The sequence below is a fragment of the Protomyctophum bolini genome (assembly GCF_963924005.1).
Source record: "Protomyctophum bolini genome assembly, chromosome: 1".
Taxonomy (NCBI): Eukaryota; Metazoa; Chordata; class Actinopteri; order Myctophiformes; family Myctophidae; genus Protomyctophum; species Protomyctophum bolini.
This window is the reverse complement of record NC_137862.1, coordinates 47155508-47182801: the sequence shown is the minus strand read 5'-3', so window position 1 is coordinate 47182801 and position 27294 is coordinate 47155508. Positions and strand designations below refer to the sequence as shown.

Below are 27294 nucleotides of genomic sequence, written 5' to 3'. Positions count from 1 at the left end.
TAATCGGCTGCTAACCCCCCCCCCCCCCTCCCCTTCTCTACAAGCTGTGAGTTTGTGGTTTAAATGATTGTGATCATGTGTGAATGCATTTTGTTGGGAAACCCAAAGCCCTGGGGGTCCGACTCCACGCCATGAACCACTGCTTGTGGTTCTCACTGGACTGTAATTCTGAGAGCGTATACAAATGTATGTTTTTGTACGCTCTCCGAGTCCTCGAAATTAAGACAAGTTTGAGAGCCACTGCCTTAATGAGCGGTTTCTCATGACATTTCTGCGTTGTCCATTCTTTTGTCTTCTGTGGTCTGCAGTGCCTCAAAACTATGCGGCTGGCACAACATTTACTTTGTTGTGTGCGTGTGTTTTTTTTTAAAATAACTTCCTGGCTGGAAAAGGACGCGCCTTGTTTAAGTAACCACTTGAGCCCTTTATACTTTGTCGTCGTTGTTGTTGTACGAAAAGAGCTGATCTACAAGCTCACAACACGTTGGCAGTGCCGCACGCTGGGAGCTCGTAGATCGAGTTTTGGAAAATGCTCAAGCTTTTTTTTTTTACTTTATTTTCTCTGTTCTTTTCCCATAATAGAGATGCCAGAGTTAATGTGGTAAACAAACAGCACATTGCTGTGCAACGTGCTGTGTTCGGTTCACACTGTGGCCGATACAAAGCGACGTAGCATTTCGCTCAATGTTGAAGTGTTGATCAACACATCGTTCGTCGATGTCGGCATGCATGCGTTCGATTTAGAGCAGTGGTTTCCAACCTTTTTTCATATCCTGGCCCATTATTTATTATGCATCTGAGCCACGGACCACCATTTGATGAGATTAGAGCTACAGGGCATTTTGTTATCGCTGGATAAGGTTTTGACCGCGATTCCGTGCTGTATTGACGTGGTACCATTAGGAGAGATAACGGGCTGATCAAGATAGCAATTCTTTCTACATTCTCTAATTGTGTAGATGTCTTTTTTTAACAATAATTTAACTATTGAGAGTGTAAAATGAGGGTCCATTTGGTTTCATAAGATATACAGTAATAAGGGTCCATTTGGTTACCAACTCTCCCATAGTTTTGTACTGGGGACCACCCGGAACCCCCTCAAGGACCACTGGTGGTCCCCGGACCACTGGTTGAAAACCACTGAGCTAGAAACTATTATTGCCTGGCTTTCAAAGAACGTGGAACTGACTGACTGTTAGATAATTAGCTTCCCTCACATAATTACATGCAGGAGGAACTGTGTGAAGAAGAGAGGAAGGTGAGAAGGAAGTGGTTAAAACTAACCGGTGGCCACAGTTGAAGCAAGCTCAACTCAGATAGCGACTAACGTTGTAGATTTTATAGCAGCTACAAACCGTCGAAATGGTAGCCTTGTGGCTTTGCCTCTGCCAGAGTGTGAACAACAGCAGGACCACTTAACATTTTGCCTGGTAAAAATCCAGAATTCAACCTATTCAAGAACTAAGTCAGGTCTCCTACCTAAATATGTATTTTTAGCCCATTTTGGGCCGGAACCCCTTTTGGTGTTTGCATCATGTCATGCTTTAGCTATTGAAAAATAGCAGATCTACAAGCTTGTAGCTCTGCTATGTTTTTTTTAAATCGACTCCACTGACATAGAAACATAGCTTTTTCAGAAAACTATCAGGATGTAGAAGACATTTTTTAGAATCTGATCTCGGGTCAAAATGGGTTAAAAACCCCCAGTGTGGGTCCATTTGGGATTTGATGTTATTGCGTAAACGGTGAAAGTGTTCAAGTTTGCAGCAGCTGTGGGGGGGGGGATCGGCATGCAACCCTCTTGACTGATGAACACTGCTGGTGTTGTTTTACTGGCCCGGCTGGCTGAGACTCACCGTGTCTGAGACTCACTCTCTCCCCTCATCTCTCTGTCTGTCTCTCTCTCTCTCTCTCTCTCTCTCTCTGCTCCAGCGGTCCCACGGCCCCTCCCCCCTGCGTCCACACTGCAACAACAGCTGGAAGAAGCAGAACCGACGTTCGTTGGATGCCACTGCGACAAAGGCCTTCCACCCGTGCACCGGCCTGCCCCTGCTCTCCAGCCCTGTAAGACACTCACTCACTCACACTCACACACACTCACACTCACACACACACACACACACACACACACACACACATTCACACACACACACACACACACACACACACACACACACACACACACACACTCATTCACTTTCTCGTTGTCAACATAGCGCGTCAAAGGGCATCCTTGGCCTCTGGCAACAGACGCCAATAGAACCTGTCCCATTGAGACAGACCGACAGACTTTCATACTACTGGCTCTGTGGTTAGTTATAGCTAAGGTTGACACACACACACACACACACACACACACACAAAGCCACGTCGTGACTCATCTGTGGCTCATCATCAGCCACAGATCTGACTAAGTTGCAGTTGAAGTGAGAATGTCAGATCATCACGTGACTGGCTCATTACTAACTTTAACACACACACACCCCAATGTCATATTTCTTTTTTATCACACTGTTGTGTGTCATAATGCCTTGAATCATGGGATTCTAAAGGCATGTAACAGAAGTGTAAAATCTGCCATTACGACTAAAATCTTATGATATTTACACTACAACATTCCAGGTGACTAAAATGTGACTGAAACTAAATGAAAACTACTCATAAGTTCATGTCTAAAACTTAAATCAAAATTTGCTGTTGGCTGGATGGTGAGGATAGACCTGTACAGTTTGATCTGTTATGAGCTCCATGGACACTGTCACCATTTGCAAAGTAGCAGGAGTGAGTATGTTCCAAAATCAGAATCCCCCTCCACACACACACACACACACACACACACAAGCACGTGCGTGCACATGCTCTCTTGACATTGTAGTCTTTCAAGCCGGACAACTATTGCACAATCTTTGACAGTTACATGTCGTAAATAGAAGCTGACAGCTGTTTTTGTCACACCTCTACACAGAATATATTTGAAGAATATCTTTAGAATATACCTAGAATACCTACCAATACCTAGAATACCTTTTCTGCTAAGCAGCAAGCTAGGCGTAAGTAAGTAAGTAGCCTTGCCGAGCCGTGAGGCCCATAGGGCAGGAGCCTATCTCCTGTTTCTGTAGCGTGAGGCAGCTTGATCTACAAATACCCCCCCTGGACATGACGCTAGTATGTCGCAAGGACTTACCCTCAAACCCTCACCCTAAACCTAACCTCCCACAGGGCAGCACACCTAAACCTAAACTTAACCCATGTCTAACTAATGACTACCGGTAGTCTAAACTAAGTATGCACCCCGAAGCATTTTTGTGAGCCAACAGTCTAGTCTCTCTCTCTCTCTGTTGTCACTGTGTGCTTTCTAACCACGTGTTCCGTCTGCCACAGGTCCCTCAGAGAAAGAACGCCACGGGCTACTTTGACCTGGACCCGTCTCTGACCGCCTGTAAGGGTCAGCCTTGGGCCTCTGGGAAAAGGTACATTCACCTCTGCTTCTTGTCACTTTGAAAGCACTCTGTGTCTCGGTCCATGGACTAGTGGGACCCAATGTTGGTCTCAGTGCTCAATTCATCTGCTTTGAAAATGTTTTATTGAGGGATATAATGTCTTGGATATGACGTACATATAATAAAGAAAAACTATTATAGATGGAGGATATTGCATGTCATAATACTCCAGATGCGGTAAGTCAGCATAATATTAAAAAAAGGTCTTGCCAAAACGGTTAAACTACCCCGGAGGGACACTGCGGTCAAATAAGTATATAATAGGTTTTATCTAAGTAGGCTCGGGAGCCATTTGGCCCAGAGGTCAGGAGCCCATCTCCTGTTTCTAGGAGCGTGGGGCAGTTTGTAGTACACCCACTGGACACGATGTACAAGTACACCCCCTGGACATGATGCTAGTACTGTATGTCACTGGGACGTTCGTCCAATCCAGCCCCTTAACTATTTTATTGCGGCTAGCTGTTAGCATAAATCCCAGTTCCCAGTGGGAAGTCCGTATATTGGCGTCCGTATATACGGACCTAGCAAATAACGTCCCCCAACGGTCGGGTGCGTAATGCCGAGTGACAAGCAGGGTGGCATTGGGATACCATTTATAGCCTTTGGTATGACTTGCCCGTGGATTGAACCCTGACCTCCCAACCTCAGGGCAGACACTAACCAACCAAGTCCACTGGTTTATGTGGTTAAGTCCTATACACTTCATGGTACAACCAATTGCAAAATGTATGCCTATTTAGCATTTAAGTTCACAATTCGTCACATGCTTGTAGAGCTATTGTTTGACAAGTGGTGTTGCCCAATTTAAAATGGTTAAAGAGAGAAGTGTCATGAAATGAAGCCATTCCAGTTGTTCGATACGTACAGCCTAGATTCTAGAAAACCAAAACAAGGCATTCGCGGTATTCCCATGATGAAGAATGAAGACACGTCTTGTCATTATTGGGAGGAGAGTGTTGCTCATGCTCGCCAACAATGACTCATCTGTCAAAAAAAGGGGAAAAAAAGATATCTCATGAATAACAATAACATATGAATAACAATAACACATGTGAGGTCATATCCCCGGAGACGTCACTCAAACCTCCCGTCACATGTTAAAGGGGGTGAAAGTGATTAGTTATTTTTGTTAAAAAACTACCTTTTACCCCCACCGTTTTTTCTTAAAAGGTTAAAGCTTTATATTTTGATAGTATTCATTGATACTCCCTGTCTGTCCGGCTCTTCATTAAACGGAAAAAAAGGAAAATAAAAGTCCTCCATCCTGCATGTATTATCTCTCCTGATTGGATAGAAATGTGTATTCCGACCGAGAAGGTTCTGTTTACCAGAGCCATAGAGTAAGACATTGAGGGGGCAGAAAACAGCCTGGCCACGTGGTTCATGTATACTCGCGCGAGCCCATAGACTCCCAATGCATTCCGTAAACGTCCGGTTGTCCCCGTTTCAATAGAAGTCTATGTAGAAGAGCCTGGCCCCATGAAGTGAACAGAGTTGTTGTAACTCTGTCTAAAACTCTATGGCTCTGCTGTTTACTAAAGAGCTGGACAGAAGGGATAGGTCGCCGTTACAGAACAAACACTATAGCAATGATTACTAGGGGAATAAACGGAACACTTAATTCAACAGCAGATTATCACTTACACCCATAGACTGTAAAAAATATGGACAAAGCGTTCCGCGGGTCTAACGTGAACGTAAAATGAAGCCTGTCAGTCCTTGCAATGGAAGTCGCCATCTTTCTAGATCCGTTTTGGCCCAGCTGGCCATTGGCTGGCCCAGACAACGAGGCGGGACTTCCCCCTTCTTCTTCGTTGGTTTTTATTTTGACTCGAGTGGGTGGGGGATCCCGTTCATAGACTCTAACGGTAGCCACGCCCCTCAGAACATGCGCGACTTTATGGTCATTTTTCTAATAAATGGGACCATAATTTTCCAAAAAGAATATTATGACATTAGAAATGAGACTTTAAACTAGTGACTGGAAGCAAAAAGTATTCATGACCATGTTTATTAAGGTAATGCAGTCTAGGTGAAGTTGGGCCCAAATACATGGACTTCTATGGGGCTATGGGTTTTTTTGAGCCCAATGAGAGCGCCACAACAGGCCATTATATGAACTTTCATTTCCTTAGTGGCTTCACAAAATATCCGTCTGACTGCCCCCCTGCTTACACCACCTTTTTTAACCTGCTGTCTTGTCTCTGTCACACTGCCACCTGCTGCAGCACCTGTGTACTGCTGCGCTCATAATCACACATGAAGCTCAAAATGGCAGCCTGTTCGTTATATACATGGATCTGTAGTGTAGAGCACCTCCCCCTCACCAAGCACACACAGGATGTGGCCTGAAACTGCTTATTTTGATGAGTCCTTGTCCTGGGAAGTATGATATTTTGCATCCTTGTCATGTGTTAGACCTTCCGACTATTGCTCTGTGACTCACGTTGACTCATGTGTATACGTAACTATACCCGAGGCAAGCTGGAGCTTAAGTCAAATGTATAGTATATATGTGAACCAACAAGTGTGTGTGTGTGTGTGTGTGTGTGTGTGTGTGTGTGTGTGTGTGTGTGTGTGTGTGTGTGTGTGTGTGTGTGTGTGTGTGTGTGTGTGTGTGTGTGTGTGTGTGTGTGTGTGTGTGTGTGTGTGTGTGTGTGTGTGTGTGTGTGTGTGTGTGTGTGTGTGTGTGTGTGTTAACCTTTCAGGGTGTGTTTGAAGAGAGACGAGAACTCTGAAGAACAGCTGTTCAGTGCCAGCGCTCCACCTGCTAGCCTCAGCCTGCTGGGCAACTTTGAGGTAAAACACAGAAGAAGTACACACACACACACACACACACACACACACACACACACGTTGCTTTCTTTCTTGACACATGCTAGGAGAGATTAAGAATGTCCACTACAGAAGGGATCAGGGTGGTAATTTGACCTTTGCCACTACCAAAAAACCTTCTACGATGCCATAGCGGCAGTGTTGAAGCCACTAGTCTTTCCCCACGTGCTTTATACTTTATGAAATATGTTTACTTAAATGTATTCATCAATGGAAAAACTGGAGACTGGAAAAGTGGAGTGGCTCTAATCAGGCTGAAACCTTGTCCAAATTTGAGTCATACGTCATGGATTATGTCAAAGACAACTGATGTCACAGACTGGGCTACTTGAAGTCTGAGATCCACATCGGAGCCATGCTGTTCCCATGACGATGCTGAGATAAACATGATGTTTACAAATGAAGAATGGATGTACAGTTAGTACGCACACTGTAGAAACGTCTCTGGATGGACTTTTATCAAGGACAACATTTAAACCCAAACAGGTCTTCATCATCTGATTCTTGTAATACATTTAAGTTTTCCAGAAAACTTGGGTCATGATTTAGAAGGTGTCAGGTCTAAATTAACCTGACTCCCCCATCTGGCGGAGTCAGGTTAGGTCTAAATGGGTTAAGTGATACATTTTTAATGTATTGCTTTATTATTTAAAGTGTAGAGAGACAGGAAACCCAAGGGCAGATGGAGAGAGAGAGAGAGGACACATGCGAGTCACGACAGGGGCCAGGCTTGTCCCCAACCCGCAATGAGCACTGAAAGCTGCTACTGCCACTGAAAGTGAAAGTGGCTGCTGACATTTTCACTCCGCCGCCACCCGCTGTGGTCAGCAAATGAGAAAGTGAAGTTATTTTTGCTGCTGGGTGAGATGTGGCGTGACAGCCAGCAAGTATCGAGGGGATGCCGATAACTGCTTTCAGTAAATCATTAAACGTGTCCAGAAAAAAGTTGTTTTCAACATTCACTGCCACATTGTTTTCCACCACAACTGTAATAATAATACTTGTTTTCAAGTCTTACTACATACTGTATGTAGATGTTTTATCATGTTCTCTTGAAAGGTGCAATCAGGTGTGTCGTGAGCTTGTAGACCCGCTATTTTTCAATACAGTTGAAATGGTGCTTAAGTGGATATGGGTCCAAACATGGTTATCCTAGTATCTATCGTCCCTGTCAGGTTGACACAACTGTTACTTTTCATCAAAAATAGAAAAAGTAGCAGATCTGAAGCGACACGTTACGAGCTTGTGCTGTGGGAGTATTAAACTGACTGTTGTTGTCCTGACATGAGTGTTTGTTTAGAGCACTTTAACAAACATATATATATATATATATATATATATATATGCTGTGGGAGTATTAAACTGACAGAACCACTGTTGTCCTGACAGGAGTGTGTGCTGAACTACCGCCTGGAGCCTCTGGGCAACGTGGAGGGCTTCACGGCCGAGGTGGGCGCCAGCGGATCCTTCTGTCCCAGTCACATGACCCTGCCTGTGGACGTGTCATTCTACAGTGTCTCGGATGACAACGCTCCCTCGCCATATATGGTGAGCTTTAATTCCATCCGTACCCCTTTGCTCTCTCTTATCAATAATTCAATCCATTTCGGATTTGCTTCCTTCCCCGCCTGGGCTGGTTTTGATTGAATGATTTTTTTTTAATGCTTGAAGTCCAGAAACCTACGGTAAAATCTGCGATAACTAGAGACGGCATCGTCAAAACCGCCGGCGTGCATGCGTCGTCTTATGTGCGTTTTTGTGTACATGACATGTGGGGGTAATTTGTTGTTGTGTATTAGGTCAGTGGTTCTCAACTTTTTTTTTCTTTTTTTTTTCAAGCACCCCCAAATCGTCTCTCGTTATAGCAGATTGACCAGCTGCTGTTTTTGATACTTTTGTATCAAAAATAGCAGTAGTATTAATTGATGAAAGTAAACCCCAGAAAAAGTTAGAATATGGAAATTAGAGGTTTATGTCCGACAGCAACGATATACATTATTCCGCACAAACCCACATTTGATGATTATATATATTTTTTTAATTATAATTTTTAACTCTGATTCCACAATCCACACACACTCTGAGACTGTACAGAAGGGCCCACTGGTTTCCTTTCATCTCAGTCTCACTGTTCAAGGACCCCACATTGAGATCCAGTGTACAGGTACATTCTCATGGGGGTGCCCGCTGGCCTAGCGGTCCAGGCGCATCATGCCACATATAGGCTCTGGCCTGACGGTGTGTCGCGTGTTCGAGTCCCGTTCATGACGACCTTTGCTGCGTGTTTCTCCCTGTCTCTTCCTCCCTCTTTCCTGTCCGTCTTCACTGTAACTATCAATAAATAGGCCAAAAAAGAAAATCTTTAAAAAAAGAAGCTGTATTCTCATGTACTGTGATTTATTCCTGACGCTGTTTTGTGGCATTTCATCTGCAGGGTGTGATCAACCTGGAGTCCCTGGGGAAACGGGGCTACCGTGTACCTCCATCAGGAACCATTCAAGTGGTGAGAATCCTTCCTGGTCAATATTATTTTATAGATTATTTTTTAAACAAAAGTTTTCTTTGACAGTAACTGTTGACACCACGTTCATCCTACATACAAACCCTTTGTGGTCATTATTATTATTATTAATATTGTGCTCAGTGCTAGAGACTTTCACAAAGACCGATATGTTGTGCTATTTTAGCAAAGAATCTGAGAACAAAGAAGGGATTACTACCTGGCAACATGGGGAGAGGGAGGCCCCTAGTGGGGAAAGAGGGGAATTTGGTGAAGTGGACGCTGGGAACACAACAGGATGAGGGTTTCCATCGGTTTCCTTGGCAGTTGATCCACTAGTGGAAGTTATTGAGTTTCCCTGACCCAAGTGTTCCATTGGAGTTTCTCTGAACCCCAAGTGTTCCAAAACACATGGAAAACATGTGTTCATAATCATTTTGCACCATGTGAATAAACCGTACAGCAATGTCTGAATGAGACATTGCTCTTTTTAACCGGTTAGTAAGCGTGTATGCCAAATGCTGTATCTGTAATGAATATATATATAATATATAGAGAGAGAGAGAGAGAGAGAGAGAGAGAGACACACACAATTTGAATTGGTCAAACCTTTCATAAAAGCAAAGGGTAAAGCCTCATTCTATGATTCCTTCGTCTGTGTAAAAGAGCAAGAACATTGGTTTAGATTAGATAATAACGAGAACATCATACATTTTGCGTATTGTAGGGAAAGGGGTCTTGAACAGGGGGGGCCGGGACCCCTAGGCGGTCCTCAGCGTTACTACAGGGGCACCGCAAAATCTTTCTGTGATAGGAAGTAACCTTTTTTTTTTTCTTGAACCCTCTGGAGGAAACGTTATCTGAAAATCAGCAGATCTAAAAGCTTGTAGATAGGCTAAGAGTTTTGGGTGGTGTACAGCTGGGAATAAAGAGCAGACCAGTTTTGAGGTTTTAAGTGGATAACTTTCCTGAAAATTCACTTTAAACATGAATCCAACTCGATGCTACACAATGATAGCGCTGTCAAACAAATCAATGAAACTATCTATGAAATCTAATGGAAAGGTTAATCTGCAACACAATTGTATGTACAAATACGTAGTGGGAGGTCCCTGCTTCATCTTTCTCTTGGTTAAGGGGTCCTGAACAAACGTTGAATACAACCGGCGTAAGGTACATAGCGAGTGTAAAATCTAGGCCTTGAGTAAGTAACTGTTCTTTAGCCCAGCACCCAGTCTGTCGATGTGCGTATTCTACGTCCGCTCTAAGTAACTGTTCTTTAGCCCAGCACCCAGTCTGTCGATGTGCGTATTCTACGTCCGCTCCAAGTAACCTGTTCAACCCTGTTGTTTTCCCCTGTGTCCCGCCAGACCTTATTCAACCCCAATAAGACGGTGGTGAAGATGTTCGTGGTGGTGTACGACCTTCGAGCCTTGCCCGCCGGCCATCAGACCTTCCTTCGCCAGAGGACCTTCTCCGTTCCCGCCGTCCGCCGCGACTCGCACGCCAGCCGGAAGCCCCTCGCCCTGGGGCAGGGACGCACGCTGCGCTACCTCGTTCACCTGAGGTGTGTGTGAACGACCGCCATTCACATTACACTTTACATCCTGTATAATCGCTATAGGTTTCCGCACGACGTTGTTTAAAGCCCAAACCACACCAATGGGTCGCCATGCAACTCCTTGCAACCAAGCGGTTGCGAATAGTAGTTGCAAGCAACCGTTGAATTGAACCAATTGAGTCACTTGCGTCGACATGCAAAAGGACATAATCACACCGCTGCGACGAATACTAAAACTTGTTTTGTTGCGTCTCGACCCATTGGTGTGGTTTGGGCTTTAGAGTAGGCATTTTGGTGAACCATTAGGGCTTGAAACTTGAAGCACATTACAAACTTTCATCATCAGCAAAGAAGCTGTTTCATAGTCATTCATATAATGTCTCTGTCGGGTGGAAATCTCATATGTCCAAAGCTGTTAACTTTTCAGGGTTAAAATTCTAAAATTGCCACAGTAGCAGATCTACAAGCTCAAAGCGCCTCGCTTTGCGACACTTTTCGAGCTTTTTTAATCTGGATCTGCTACTTTTGATACTTTAGTTAGTGTAGTATGATCAAGTAGGACGTTCATTTGCACACACACAAAATAAAATATGGAGATGAGAGGTTTCTCACCCGACAGCAACGATATAAATTATATAAATACACCAAATATGATAATTGTGTTTAACTGTGTCTCTCCATCCCTGTCCCTCCGTCCTCAAGGTTCCAGAGCTCCAAGTCTGGTAAGATCTACCTCCACAGGGACATCCGACTGCTCTTCTCCAGGAAGTCCATGGAGGTGGACAGCGGCGCTGCCTACGAGCTCCAGTCCTTCACAGAGTCGCCCGCTGACCCTCCATACTCCCAACGCTGTTGAGAAACCAGCCCCCTACCCGACCCCCCCCCATCGCCCCTTCCTCCTCATCCCGAAAAACACCCAACGGGCCCACTACTGAAGCCTAAGACACAAAAACACCCAACGGGCCCACTACTGAAGCCTAAGACACAAAACAACACACCACCACCTCTTCTTCCATCACCAGGGATTGGATATTTTTCCGTTGCCTACTAGTTCCCGTGTGGCTAGTATTTGAATTGGGTGTGAAATAGGCGCAGGGTGACAGGGATGACAGTTAGCTAGTCTTTTGAAAATTGAAAATCTTTATAAATTCCGTCTCTGCCCTAGGGGCACAGATGTGACAGGGGAGAGCTGAGAGGGTCAGTTGAGAGATCTAGAAACGTAGCCTCGTTCTCCGTGACCTCGGAGAGAAAGCGTGGGTGGGTGGTCTCTCTCCGGGGGTCTCGAGAGAACGGGGTTGTGTTTTTAGATCCTGCTCTCCCAGCCAACAGGGCCTTACGTACCAGATTTCATAGGTAAAACTTTTTCCTTCTTATTCTCTGGCCTTACTCCACCTGTGTGTGTGTGTGTGTGTACTCTCCCCAGCGTCTTGCAGGAGAGAGGAGCGCAAAGCATTGGTTTCCCTCTAGAGGCCATCGGACCCCTACATTTACCCTGTATACATTTGGGACTAAATCATTTTCAAATCACTTGTTTCAAAATGTTAAATGGGAACTACATTTCATATCGTAATGACTTAAGTGTTCATTGTCATTTGTCAATCTCTTATTCATAGATTGGATATGAAACCCTACCCTTTTTTTTTTCATGGCAAAAAAATACCCAATTGTTTGAACTTAAAAAAAAAACGCTTCCAGCGTCGACTGAATTGAAAGTGATTTGACCCAGAGCAGGGAGGGGGGGGGGTCGTTTACATCTGAAACCAGACATTGGTGGCAGCTTCTGGTGTGACTGTTAAAACAAATGGAAAGAAAAAGAACAACAGCCATGGACCACTGAAGAAGTTGATCAAGCAATCAAGCCAGAGAAAATCGACAACATCATCAGAAGCGCACTGTGTTTGTTCTTTTCCAACGATAACTGGAAATGAAACAAAAAAAAATAGTAATATTCTAATCATTTTTGTACTGTTACAGAACCACTTTATCGGAAGTGTTGCAATAGAAAGAGTAACCCTAGTTTAGTGTTTACACATTTACTTTCAGTTTACCATCAGTTATTTAATATTTAAATTAATATTTCAGTTACTACTCATGTGACGTCTGTCATGCTAAGCATTATGATGTAGTGCAAACTGTGTAAATTATAGTATGTATTTTTGACATTAATATTCAAATCTGAAAAAAATAAAAAATAAATATCTATATATCTTATAAAGCCATCTTTAAATCTGTTGTGCTCTGTGCATCCTGTGTTGTGAAAGCTTTATGAATTCTTTGTGATCTTAACACTAACAATCAAATGATTGTTTAGAAGAACCTTGGTCTACATGCCCATTCTAAATGGTTCCAATTGAAATAATTTATTAAATTGTCACTAAATATTAAAACAAAAGAATGCAGAAGAAGTCAAGCCCTTTATAGAGTGCAAAGAAATTGATACTGTATCGTAAAATCTTACGGGTGATAATTGATGAACGATTTTGGAGCGGGCAAATTGATAGTGTGCAATAAAGGGATGAAATCGAGGAATTATTTGGAAAGTCTGTCCACTTGTCAGTAAGTCTTGCCCTACAATTCAGAAAAGGTTTGTTAGACTAGCTGCATTCAACGTCCAGGGAACCATCTGCATCTCTATTTTATAAACTATGGACCACTTTTTTTTAAATATATATAAACGTCCTACAAATCTTTCATTGTTTTTTAACATATTAACCATAAAGTCCCATATTACAATGGCAGACCTACAAGCTCACACCAGGTTTCATTGCAACGCACTGTGAGCTTGTAGATCTGCAATTTTCTGTGAAGATACTTGGTGTAGTAGAGGGAAAAGGGAGACCAAGCCCCAGTCAAGTATAAGGGAATCACGTGGTTGAAATAGATTCCTGTAACAATTACCACATTATTATCGAACGAGACAATCAAATCATCAAAGTAGCCTACATATCCCTTTCTAATCTTCCCATAGTAGAGCAGTGTTTCCCCAAACAATGGGTAACTTTTAGTATGTATGGGTCATGTCATGACTCATGCACCCGTTTGAGTGTGTCACGAGTAAATAAATAGGCTATCCAATTTGTTTTAAGTTTCCTATATTTGTTTTTATTATTTAAAAAGTAAGGGGGGAAAAATACTTCAAGAAACAAACTTTCAAAAGAATTTCAGAAATTTCAGGTGAAAAAAGGTTCCATACATTTTCAAACATGAACAAACAAAATATCTAAATGTACAAGTTTGTACAACGCAATGTGTTAACTTGTAGATTCTGTTCACTTCCAAGCTCGAACTTGTAGATCTTCTACTTTTCATACTTTTGTGTGACGCTGTAGTGTAGTATGATCAAGTAGGGTCAACACAAACAGTTGCAACATGGAGATTCTGCCCGAATAGCAACAATATCTTTGTATATTTGGGTCACAGGGAGACACCAAAATGGGTCTGGAACCACTGCGGCATAGTGGACAGTAGCTATTCAATCAAATATTGGTGTAGGCCTACAACTATATGGAATTCCTACCTAATACCTACACCTGGCCTGGCAGACATTTCAATCTGTCTTCCTTAATAGCCTAGTATCCAGAAGAAAGTGTAGCCTAATTATGTATGTTTTTAGAGTTTTTGATTGATTAGTTCATTTAAATTCATGGATTATTTACTCTATATGTTTGTCTATTTGTTTATTAGTTTAACTTGTTTCATTTCTCTCCTTATATTACATTTTGGTGTGGCATTAACACATACATCCTAGATGGGTTTCTTTCCTCACCTGCACCATCCACTTTATAAAAACACAAAATGTATTGACTGTATTTTAAATGTTTCTTATGTCTCTGTGTGTGAATAAAATCAAGTCGAACCAAACATCACTGTCACAACAGAACATAGCCTACTGTATGTATGCTAACGCCTATACCCTATCCGAATTCAGTTGTCTGTCTACAGAATTGCTGCTCAGCTTATGTTGTCAATGCTGGTCGTCTTTGGTAAAATTACTGTAGGGGTCAGGGATTGAGGGGACACTACAGTTTTGCATCCAACACAAGGCCAAACGTATTGCCAAAACACAACTCCAGTTATCATCCAGTCTATTATATAAAAGAGAGAGAGGTCTGTGTATGCAGTTAAATCCTGTGGAAATGTTTTTGGCAGACCTTCCTCTCTTCTTGGTTCTGGATCCAAATCTTTCACAAAAGACATTTCAGAAAATAATAGTGGTTTCACGGGTTCACCAATCACCACACGTGTCGTGCAGGGACCATAGGGTACCTTTTGTCCTGTTTTTGAAAATATTAATAAAATGTGCCCTTTCCAATTCCAATACGCTTTATAGTTGATATACCTACTGTAATGTACAGTATATCATACATACTAGTAATGTAACTAAAGTACTGTATATGGCAATTTATGAAAGGGAAGATTTAATTAAGATAATATTATGGTCTAAAAGGCTCTTCATCTGGTCAAACTAAAGATGTGAGTGATCCACCCACTTAAATAGACACCTCACGTTACTAGTCAGTGGGTGGAACCAACACAACATGCTTTTGGAGCATATGAGTGTGCGGGTTCCCTTCTCTTTTCCTATGTCACTTTTTGAACCCAGCACCTCCACGAATTAGATGTGCGTATTTTACTATAGTTTCTCTAAAATAGGCATCAACATATTATTAAAGTTTAAACGCACAGGAGCTCTAATATAGGCCTATACCAGTAAGACGCCCTGAGAGCGAGAAGCACGTATCCGCCTGGGTGACAGCAGACTGCTGGGGGAGTGCATTCTCCGGCAGGTCCCGGGGGGTCCCTGGGGGTCCCCAAACCTTGAGACCCCCAAGGCGACACGATTCCAACAAGCCCAACCCCGTCCAAAACGGTTGAGAAATGACAGAGTAGCCATTTGGGGGTCCCAGGGGTCCCCGAACCTTGAGACCCCCAAAGACGGTGGCGGCAAGTGCCGGTGGCAAGTGGCAGTTGCCGGGAGGTACCGGCATGTGCCGGAAGGTGCCGGCATGTGCCGGAAGGTGCCGGCATGTGCCGGAAGGTGCCGGCATGTGCCGGAAGGTGTCGGCATGTGCCGGCAAGTGCCGGAGGGTGCCGGCAAGTGCCGGAAGGTGCCGGCATGTGCCGGAAGGTGCCGGCATGTGCCGGAAGGTGCCGGCATGTGCCGGAAGGTGCCGGCATGTGCCGGAAGGTGTCGGCATGTGCCGGCAAGTGCCGGAGGGTGCCGGCATGTGCCGGAAGGTGCCGGCATGTGCCGGAAGGTGTCGGCATGTGCCGGCAAGTGCCGGCATGTGCCGGAAGGTGCCGGAAGGTGCCGGCATGTGCCGGCATGTCCTGGAAGGTGCCGGAAGGTGCCGGCTGTTGTCGGCAATTGGCGGCAGTGCCGTGGCTGCTGCCGCTGCCGGAGAATGCACTCACTCCTTTTGCTCAAAGGGCACGGCTGCAATTCGAAACTGGCCCCCGTAAAATCTGAATCCCGCCCCCACCCCCTTTCCCCCTTAGGCCTAGGCCTATAATTCTTTTCCATTTTTACCTCCTTTCATGATTTCCTGTTTTTTATATAGAATTTTATATAGAAGTGTATATTTGTATGTCTCTAAATGTTCTGATTAATTTAAAAAGGTGGACCCTGTTGTAAACAAGTGCAATGCTTTATCAGTGTGTCGTCCACAATAACAGTCTTTGTAAGCTATAGAGTTGTGCTTTCACGTGAAATGTACCCATTCTGCAAACTGTTAATAAATATCTCAATCAATCAATCATGAGGTCAGATCAATATATGGAATGTCAGAACAGGTCAGCTCCATATATGGAGCGTGTCACGAGGTGTGACGAACTGACTGACAGGTTTGGCATGTTTTCATAGTAAACTGCGACCAACGGTAATGCGGCAATATATTAGAGCCCTACAGCTCACACATCTTTAGAATCTATTCTATTGAATAGATTGTGATTGTAGTGTGAGGCAGGCTGCAGCTTCACAAAATCAAGGCAAAAAATGCACCTTACGAATTCAGGGGAACGGGCACGAGCACGTTGGCGTCAGTTACAAATATTACTGGCTGCTTTATAAATTATTGTTGACGTTTTTGAACGCACATGAGCTCTAAAATGAGTAACAAAAATATTATTAAAAAAAAATACAATTAAAATGAATAAAATGAAAATAGAGAACCATTATGCGTTATGACTACGATCGGTGACTGCAGAAAAACGGGCACGGCGTGCGCGTGTCCGTATTAAGTGCGGGAGTAAAGCTGTTGGCTGCGACGGACGGACAGTAGAGAGTGTGTGTTTGAGCGTCGCATGGGGACAAGACATTAGGCGACATTTGTTTGATTAAACTAGCTGCCTGCTTGTCTCTTCTCTTCGCCAGAAGACACAGACAGACAGACACGTTATTATTAAGTTATATTAGTTGAACAAACAAATGTCGGAGGAGGACATTATGGAGGAAACCAAGACTGCGGAGGAGGACACCACCACCATCACCACCGAGACCGTGAGTCCACACTCACAGCACCTGAGCACCGCAACACCAACATGTAGAAGCGTGTCTGTCCCCCGAAAAAAATAGCAGATCTACAAGCTCACAACTCGTCGCACCGCGACGTGTTGTGAGCTTGTAGATCTGCTATTTTAGGTGCGCGACACCGTGATTTACTGTTTTTTTCGTTCTTTCACAAATTCACAGTATTGCAGAATTGGTACATTTCAAACGAAAGCACAGGTCAATACAACATTTGTTACTTTGTGGACGAACCATGATGAAGCATTTACACGTGTTAACAACCGGGCCCACCATTTTTTTCAATTCATCAGAACATCTAGAGACGTACAAATAAAATATACACTTCTATAAATATTAGCATGGCAAAGAGCGCGGCGGGTGATAATGAATGAATACAACTCATTGATTTTAATAAATTAATGTATGGCGTAATTTGCAGAGAAGAACAGAGGAAGAATAAACAGTTGAAAGTTGAAAACGACCTAGTTTCTTTTTTCAAATCCATTAGTTTTATTTGTTTTCGTCAAAGTGAAGCCGTTAGCTTCAAGTTCCTGGCCTTCTTGTTGACATTCGAAGCTAACGGCTAAAGCTAACGTACAGAACACAAAGCTAACACGGAACCCAGCAGCGACCTGTTAACTGTAACCGTGTTGACAACAGCCACAGAATGCTATCAAATCTAAACCGGTCCGTTTTCACACGGCTATAGTGTCGACGGAATGCATAGTTTTAACATCAGCTAGCTATCATGCAGTAGCAGCAGTAGCACAACTAACTAAGTAGCCAGGCAGCCAGCCAACTGTCTGGGTAAAACTCAAAACCTTAAACGTGAAGCTAACTTCAAACCAGCTAGCTGGCTTTGATGGGTCAATGTCAACTACATGTCCGTTTTTATTTAAGTACCATTATGCATAACTTCGGTGCATATGTCGTCAGCCGAGGCAGTGTGACTGACCGTTATGCACAGTAAACGCTGCCGACCGTCTGCCAAGACTGCCAATGATCCGTCGTTGAGGATTAGCCTGTGTTAGCACAGCCGCATGCAGCAAGCAGCGGTATTTGCTGTTCTAATGCCAACTGTGGATCCTTGGATGTCGATCGATATAGATGTCAATCGATGGGACAATCTCTATATCATCAAGCCATGCCACGCGGCGTCCACTGTAGCTAATCAATTAAAAACGACAGTTGCTGGGCGCATTGCTGGACTTTTTCCAGTCGGTTTCTTTGATCTTGCACTTTATCGTCTGCTAAATCAGTGATTCTCAACTTTTTTTTTCTTTTTAAGGAAGGACGCCCAGTGTGATATGCATCAGGGCCAAGAACCACCATTTCATACCCTTTTAATCTCTATAAATCCAATCTACTCTGTAAAATCCTTATTGTTAATGAAGCGTAAAAAAATGAACCCAAATGGTTCCATTTCTACACTCCATAGACCCATAAAGGTCCACTTGTCCTGTCACTTTCACTGGTCTCTGCAGACATTGACAAGCAATGTGCTGAGCATGTGTTCTTCTGTCCCATTCAGTGTTGCCAACTATCAACTGCCAACCCAGCTCCAAAAAGAAGCTAACTCTTTCGAGAGAAATGAGGCAAATCTCCCTTTGAAAAACAAGCCCAATAATATGGCCATATAATCCCAATAAAAAAGATTTTATGCATTTATCATTACAAATACTATGTATGTCTATAATAATGAATATTTTGCTCATTTATTATACTATTTCACATACTGTACTTTAGCCAACCAGTCCTATTCTGTCACTCAATGTGATTCACACTCACTGAAACCTATGGGTATTTACTATTTATAGTATATACATCAAAGACATGTTGGCTTGTTTTGATTTTCAAAACAAGCCACCGAATTCATCCAAACGGAAAAGTCCTAGTAATTATATTAAACAACGTCAAAATCGCCAACATTGCAGCTGTAGGGAAAGCTTGAATTATCAAAACGGGTTGTACACGACTACGCATGGGCCATTGAGTGATAGTTAACGAGCACTTCCAAACTCCAGCACTTACAAAATTTAGGCTAATTGTGTCTGAGCTGAGATTGACATGTGAGAGTGTAACCGAACGTTAATCTGCCTGCTGTGTTTCTTTTAGGAAGAGGACAAGGTGATCAGTCCGGAGAAGGCAGAGGAGGCTAAACTGAAGGTCCGGTATCCACATTTGGGACATAAACCTGGGGGCTCTGATCTTCTCCGTAAACGCCTTCAAAAGGGGGTGAGGATGTTCATTCTTGAAATGAAATGAAAAATGTTTTTTTTTTTTCTGTTTTCTTTTATTGTGAAGGCAAACGTTTCTGAAGGTCTCACATCCTGCATATTTCCACGTGCCTGAAATGGAGGATGTACAAACCACTTGTCGCGGACGCGGGGCGTTGTGTGCTTCCAGATCAGCTATTTTCAGCTTGCGACACGTCGTACAATGAAGCATAAGTCAGCTTCTCTTTGTTTTTAGCCGAGGCGATGCACACGTCGCTCCTCGACAAGAAATAAACGGTTAATGTAAGGGACAGCAGGTCGGGACACGTTATCGATAAGCTATGAGCTTTTTTTCGGTGGCACATTGTTAAATCAAACAACAAGTTTACTTCAATGTTTAACACATGTTCTGTGTGCGTGGATCAGTGCGAGTGAGCACACACACATCATAGAGTTGTGAGCTGCGCGCACCAGAAAAATGCACGGCAGAGAAAGATTACATTAATTCATTAATTAATTAATCCTCATAATAACAATGTTCTCTGCGGCTCCGTCCACCTCTTGATTAATAACGAGCGAGCGCCAGTGTGTGCACGTCGTCCACTCCTGGTTGCATGCGTGCTGCTGAGGCCTCAAGCAGCCACGCAGCCTGCCCTGGTCTACGAACGACCAACATTAGGACAAATCAAAGTTATCAAATCGGCGAAAGTAGCCGATCTGCATGAGGATTGAGGAGATGAGTAAACATTTGTGGCGATCTTGGCCACACGGGCCGTGTATTTTTTATTTATTTAACCTTTATTTAACCAGTAAAATCACATTGAGACTGCGTCTCTTTTACAAGTGGGAACTGGCCAAGAGGCAGAAATAAAAATTACACTTCAATACCACATCATCAAAGTTACATTTTAAACCAGCAAATACAACATCCATAATACACCTTAAAATACCTATGCATAAATACAAAATATACAATAAATGTCCTTTTTTCTTTTTAGTAGCAGGGCAAAATACACCATATACACAAATATACACAATCTCCACGATTTTAGCCGATATAATAAATATATAGGCATAAACATAGGCTAGTACATATCCAGACATGTGCAAGTGTTGGATTGTACATCAAATGATGATCCTTTTGAAAGTTCTCAAGGGAACTTTCAAAGCCAGTTTTAGTCTGGACTGTAGGTCATTCCACGACCAAGGGCCAAAGAAGGCCAGACATTTTTTGCCCCCCCTCAGATTTGAATGCTGGTACAACACACCGCAGCCAAGCATTTGACCTGAGGTTTAGGCCGTTTTGGACCAGATCGAATTTGGATATATGGTATCCATATTTATAGCAGCATAGCTTGGCTTTGTGATTAGTGTCCTGAATCCCATCATTAGCACACTTGAGTCACTGAGTGCAATCAAGGCTCAGTGAGCAGACCTTCCCTGAGCAACCACCCCATGTAGTATGAGTAATGCAAATTACTAGAATGTATGGGCTCAGAGCTGTGTTCCTCATTTTCTCGTATGTTTTTTTTTTTTTGTGTGTGCGTGCATGACACAGGTGGACATGACGTTGTTTTAATGTTAAATGCTGTGTATGCGGCTAGCTCTCGTCTGTGACCCATTGTACATGATTGTAGTGCTTTGTAAATGTAAACAACACAGCTGTATGTCTGGGTTCTGTAGCTGCTCTGCTGCCGTTTCTCACTTCACGCAACAGGGAACAGAACTGACCTACAAGCCCACAGTGCATTGCATCCGCAACGCGTTGTGGTCGCGTCATACCAAAGCCTACACGGGTTGTGCAAGGACGCTCTGTGATTGGCCAGTCGCTGTGATTGACGGCCTCAGTAAAACTATACCTAACCTTAACCTCAGTAAACTAAACTTGCCTGGGGGCGTGGTTATAAGCACAACCCATGTCGGATTTAGTATGTCGCGTTGTGGTCTCACTGGTCTTGTAGATCGACAGAGGCGGAGCTACAGAAAATGCAGGCGAGAAGTGAGCTCCTCTGCACAGTTAACTGCCGACAGTGTGAATAATAATCAATGGCCATTTACTGTACAGTAGTATTTGGGCTGGAAAAAGTGGAAATATACCATGACATTTTTAATATAATTGCTACAAAACCCAGTTTATATCTATTTGTAGCATAAACAATAAGTTGAAGGATCAAATTAAGTCTAATGTGCCATGCACATTTACATTACTTAAGACTACTTTTTCTTATATATTTTTTTTCTTTAAACATTTTGGACAAAATAGCCAAACGTCAAGCTGCCCAGTGCCCACCTATCCTATCCGATTTTCTTTGCCTAACCAATGGGTTGTCTCTCTTTAGTTGTAATTGACTTTTGTTCTCACTTGCAACCTTATGCAAGGTGCATAATAGACTACTGAAGGCTACATACAAGTGTCTTCCTCTGGCCCTGGGTTTTATAACTTTAACACACTGCTGATTTGCACCATGTGACCGTAAAGTCAAGGCCTACAGTAAGTTCAAGATATGAGTATTTGAATTGATTGGCCAGACTAGCAATATAAAACAGAACTTCAAAAGCTGTTTCCATCCATGAAGCATGGATTGGCACACACATTCGGTAAAGGCAACTTTGAGAAAACACCATTTTACCACCCCAAAAAATAATGTTATTCATTTATGATTTATTACACCGACTTTTATCACCGTCTAGGACAGCGGTAGACCGACGCAAGTTTGGGGGGGTTCCCCTTTCACAACGTTTTACAAATCACTTATTTGGGACATGGTCTGAACATTTTCAGTCTTGGGATGTTTTTTTTGCTTTAAGCCCTGAGATCCGTACTGTAATTACCCTAATTTAACTGAAAATCGATTTTCCGATTAATTTTTTTTTTATCATCTTCCAAACCAAGCATTTTGGACATTAAATAAAAAGCTCTTGAACCAGCAAGTGACTGTGCGGGTCTCCCTCCCTCTCTACGTGTCTGCAGTCTGCTGCTTTGTCGCCAACGCACCTGTTGTTATTAGTAAGTCGACCGTGCGGAGGTCTTCCCTTCAATAATCATCTTCCAAACAAAAACATCTGATTTCGAATCGCCCAGCCCTAAAATCCAGTGCATTTCATTATCAAATGTATACAAATTAATTTATATCACAGTATGAGAGCAATCAAAATACAAATCGGGTACCGTGCAGCTAATGTTGCGAGCAGTTGATCTCTGGGCTTATTGTAACTGTACAATTCAAAGAAATGTGTCAAACCGTTTGAAACCAATAATGTAAAAAAAAAAATTGCTCTAAACTGGAGGCTTACCAAAACTAGAGCCAATTGTGCGAGGCCAGCATAGAAGAGGCTTGCACACGCACAGAGGCTCAGTGTGCAAAACCTTTCTGTTTTTTGCAACTTTTTTGCAACAGTTGTCAGTTGACTATCAAATCTGTAGCTGTATCTCCTGTCTTTAGACCTGCTTGTCTGCTCTGTCTGCAGACAGACCACTTGTGGCTCTGCATCAACTCGAACTCATCAAGCCCTGGCCTGTACACTCTTGGCAAACCTTAAAAATGCATTAGTATCTTATATGCTGTACAATGTTACTTTTAAATCATATCAGCAGTGTTGTTCAGGAAGATTAATGCTTTATTACACTTTTAAATGTAGTGATATAGTATTTATAGCTGGCTATCAAGAGTAATATATATTGTATTACATTTTACTTATCCTTACAGGAGCAGTCAAAATCAATTAAACGGCAGTACAGCACTACTAAGCACATTAAAGCCTCTCAAACCTAGCGTTACTGATTCTTCAACTAATTAGATTGTGGTTGTTACCCGCACAAAGTTTACAATGGACTGCACTATTTGTATCTTTGACACAAACTCAAAATAATGACAATACTGACACAAACTCAAAATAATGACTACGTGTTCAGGCATTGACACTAAGGGTTGCCCAATAAAACTTTCAGGCAGGTGGAGTTTGCTTTCAGGTGCCTGACCGGGCAAGTGCTCGTTTGAGAGGGGACGCAACCAAACATGAGATATGTCTAAAAACACCTGAACGTGGCCAGACAGCACTCTGTCTTCTGGTCTGGAATGTAAAATAAGTGCAATATAAGGTTCTGTTTTCACTGTTGCTACACTTAAAAATATAAAAATAAGTGTGAACCCATAGTCGTATTCATAGCTGCGTACCTGGTACCAGGTATTTGGCATAAAAAAATGAAACTTTACCTTTTTTATAATTAACTGTTAACTTTTCGGGCAAGTGGACATGACCTTTGGGGAAGTAAAACATGACAGTGGCTTTGTTTTTGAGCCATGCTTGGAGGAGCAAGTTCATGCCCCACTGTATCTCTTGTATCCATGCTGGGCAAGACCTACGCTGTAGACGTTATCATTTATTTTGGTGGAAAAGTACCAGATAGATAGATCTTTGTCATTGCTTACATGAAACAACGAAATTCAGTTTAGAGCTTGACCTTCACCACTGGCATCACATAATATCCATACTGTACAGTAACCCAAGTGCAATAGTGCTGGTGCAATGTAATGGTGCAAAAGTTCAGTGCAAGTCCAAGTCCATTCAAGGAAATTACGTTGATGCTTTACAAATCAGTTTACATTATCCGTGAATGAAATTAGTGTTGTGATTGGCCGGAAAAATATCTTATCCGGGGAAGATTTGATGGATGTGATGTGACCAGGCTTTTCTCTTCGCAGATGAGTAAGGGCCGATTCATACGCCTATTTTACCACTGTTTCGGCGCTTTAGTGCCAAAATGATTTCGGCTCGTCAGAAATATTCAGTAGCACCGAAGAGACTATACTTTAGGACGGTACCTGCCCCCCCGAACCTCAAATGACGTCGCACTGTAGGCTCTACAGCGCCGAACCAACTTTTATTCGGCTCTAAAATAGGAGTATGAATCGGCCCTAAGCCTGCGACCGAGGCTGTCTTGTATCTCGCTGTCTCACAAACAATGCAGGGATACCAGACCTGCACATCTCCCTGTTGTAAGACTAACATTTTAATACTAGTAATTAGCTGAAATTAGGGCTGCCCCCGACTAGGCCCTTTTTTTGTTTTGCGTGTTGGTGAAAGTTACAGGTACAGTGTGTGTGTGATATTAAATGTGAGCTTAGTTCACCATAATCACAGGGATCCGTAATCGTTTGGAGAGAAATGAAACTCCATTCACTTTACTGCAGAGGATCTGCATCTCGTTGACCATTTCGTTAAAGTGTCAAGGAAGGCAATTATGTTTCTGCAACTGTCAAATATGTCTTCTACATGTATTCTAACTAATAAAATAACATTTTCGTTGCATGACTTTATTTATATCTGAGACTGAAAACGTACGCGTTTCGGGCTTTCGGCCTGTCTGGCCTTCCTCAGCGTTTGTTCAACTTATACTTTCGAGCCTTGCACCTTTTTAAGGATTTAGTTTGAACCTGGAGTGCTGCGGGTTGTCTACTACGGTAGTACTTCTCTCTCATCTTGTAGATCTGCCATTTCTTTTTTCTTTGCTATTTTTGAAATGAGCTTAAGTGGTTAAACCAAGCACACATAATAATGGCACTATACTTTTTGTCTTCCTACAGCAAAAGTACTTTGACTCGGGAGACTACAACATGGCCAAGGCCAAGATCAAGAACAAGCAGCTACCTACAGCTGCGCCAGAGAAGCCATCACAGGAGATCACAGGGGACCACATCCCCACCCCGCAAGACCTGCCCCAGAGGAAACCTTCCTTGGTGGCCAGCAAACTGGCTGGCTGATGGCGTACGTCGCCCTCCTCTCAACCCTCTTCCTAAATACCCCCTCCCCAACCTAACACACTATTCCTGTCCTCTACCCCCTCCCTCGTCCCCACTAGCCTGAATTTTGTTGAAAATGAACCCTCATCTACTAGCCAGCGAACCTGGCTGCTAGCTGATACACTTCCATATCCCCCCCCCCCCCTATTACTTTTGTTTTTCTCCCTGCAATTTGTCCCTGCCAATCCCCCCCCCCCCCCCCCCGCTCTGCTGTCATAGCCCCCATCAATCAATCTATTGGTTCTATTTTATTGTTTGTTCTTTTCTACTTCTACGTATGATACACTAAGAGACAGAACATCTGTGTGTATGTGAGTGACTCCACTGATGGGAGGACGGTGACGGAGATGATGGTGCCGTTTTCCCATTCCCATGAGAGGAAATTGAGGGTTTTGTCTGCATCGCACCACCACGCCCGGGCATATGTGGGGCCACATCACCAGCACAGTTTGGAGTCAAAAGTGTACATAATATCCTGTTTTTTCTTTTGCCACTGAGGCAGGCATCAGCCTTTTAGATTTGAAAAGAAAAAGAGAGAAAGTTTTACATTAGAATTGTATCATTCACTGTATGTCCTTATCTAAATTATGCTGTTAATGTGCTTGAGTGACTGAAATATGAAATAACCCCCCCCCCCCCCCCCCCCCCCCCAATTTATGGCTGAGATCAGAGCGCTCAGTCTTGTAGATGTGTACATGTTTTCAAAAGCACCTGAGGGAGGTAGGGCAACCGGTCAAAGAGACGGACCACGCAGTGAAAGGCCAGAGTGTTGTGTATATGGATCTGATACTGCATGTGTGACGCAGGGCTCCCACAGGGCAACTTCTTCCACCCCCAGAACTGACTCATCCCACTGCCGGTGCACTGAACACACAATGAATATCCACATTCCACAGTAGATATACTGTATATTGAAACTGGAGATGTATGCATTTGATAAGTCGGTGGGTTCTCAAGCGTTTACTTTTAAAGGACCCTAGTATACAAGCGTATACAAATGGACCTGGTTCCATTTTGTACCGAGTTTCAGACCGGAACCCAGAGGGGTCCCTGAACCCCACTTTGAGAACCTCTGTTCTGAAGCTGTGTTGGAGAGGATGGTGTCTTCACCAGATGCTAAACTGAACATTTGCATTATTGCCTGCCTGCAGGTCTGCAGTTCAGCCTCTCATGATGACACTGCGCTCTCCTCAGTCAGGGCACACGTCCTCGCTTGTTAGGAATGCACAGTGGAAGAAGGAAAAAAGGCAGAGCGGAGCTGTCTAGGGACTGTACCACACATGGGTGTGCATTTCAATTTGAAACTTGCCCAGAGAATGCCATCTGGTGCTCGGAATAAAAATAATCGTTCTGTTTCGCATAATGTAGAGCAGAAAACGGCCTATAAACTTCACACTCTCTGCTTGGCAGATATGACATTTCCTGGCCTGGTCCATAATGCAATACTAACTAGCACTACATCTCTTTCAGCTGTGCATGTACATGGCCGCCCTGCTGTCACTTTGTGCCATTTTGTTTTGTAAATAAAATAGTTTTGCACAAATGTATTTTTCCAGCCTTTTTTCTTAACAATGTATAGTTGAACACCTCAGCAAGATTGATGAGTTTATATTGCATTATTCAAGATTTATTTTCTTCTATTCAAGATAAGCTGGCCTCACTATTTTGGGCATGTGCTAGCTAATTTGTGCGTTTGTGTGAAAATGGGGCTTAAGTAGTTAATACAAAATGCAGAACGGTTTTACTATTTTGTTTTAAAAAGAAACTACAACTGATGCGTGTACAAATGAAGTTACAATGCACCACAAGAAATTAATTTAAACCTCAGTAAAAGGCAGTGGCATACAAAAGTCTTCACCTTTGATAACAGTTGACAGAGTTATGTGGTGCATACAAACTGCTTGCTTATCCACATTTAGTTTTCATTCTGGGGACAGAAAGAGATGACCTGAGAAGTCTGGATGGTTCTAGCGTAGCAGAAGATCAGAAATTTATTTTGGCCCTAAAATATTCAATACTTAATAACCCAACGGGGAGTTAGTGTAAAGGTCTGAGAACTGGACTTTCTTGGCCCACTGACTTTCTTGGTATTAGTAACTGCAGCTGTCTGGTCGATTCTTAGGGAATGTACGTCTACTACTGGATGATTAATGTAGGGATGGACACTTTATTGAGGGGCAAGGTCCAGCTTTGATGGTTGGTGTAAACACAAACATTGTCCTAACAAAATACACAAACATTGAATGCCATTGACAATGAATGGCAAGTTTTGAGTGTTTGTATGAACGTTGAAGTCAAAAGAGATTATGTATGATGATGTATGATAAGAGCCTCCCTCACTTACTTTCTTTCCTCCCCAAATCCTGCAAGTCC

General features: G+C 43.0%; 2 protein-coding genes across 3 annotated transcripts in view; both read left to right on the top strand.

The window, feature by feature from the left end:
• The window catches only part of atosa (atos homolog A), a 56203-nt gene extending 43603 nt beyond the window's left edge, over positions 1–12600 (top strand). For both annotated transcript variants that reach the window (XM_080769103.1, XM_080769102.1), the window contains 7 exons: positions 1933–2064; positions 3382–3470; positions 6209–6299; positions 7725–7883; positions 8770–8838; positions 10206–10402; positions 11099–12600. In XM_080769103.1, coding sequence (XP_080625229.1) covers positions 1933–2064; positions 3382–3470; positions 6209–6299; positions 7725–7883; positions 8770–8838; positions 10206–10402; positions 11099–11252 — 891 coding nt within the window. In that variant the 3' untranslated portion in view covers positions 11253–12600. The remainder of the gene's footprint in view (positions 1–1932; positions 2065–3381; positions 3471–6208; positions 6300–7724; positions 7884–8769; positions 8839–10205; positions 10403–11098) is intronic.
• Positions 12601–16628: 4028 nt separating this feature from the next.
• arpp19a (cAMP-regulated phosphoprotein 19a) lies at positions 16629–25547 on the top strand. Its single transcript, XM_080761610.1, has 3 exons — positions 16629–16895; positions 19020–19139; positions 24706–25547. Exons 1-3 carry the CDS (start codon positions 16824–16826, stop codon positions 24880–24882), a joined length of 369 nt encoding a protein of 122 aa, XP_080617736.1. The 5' UTR covers positions 16629–16823; the 3' UTR covers positions 24883–25547.
• The last annotated feature ends 1747 nt before the right edge of the window (positions 25548–27294 follow it).

Excerpts from the sequence above, each read along its gene's own strand:
- arpp19a (XM_080761610.1), top strand. The coding sequence starts at position 16,824 with ATGTCGGAGGAGGACATTATGGAGGAAACCAAGACTGCGGAGGAGGAC. Across the intron at positions 16,896-19,019 it reads CCACCATCACCACCGAGACC|GAAGAGGACAAGGTGATCAG; the intron begins GTGAGTCCACAC and ends TGTTTCTTTTAG. Across the intron at positions 19,140-24,705 it reads GTAAACGCCTTCAAAAGGGG|CAAAAGTACTTTGACTCGGG; the intron begins GTGAGGATGTTC and ends GTCTTCCTACAG.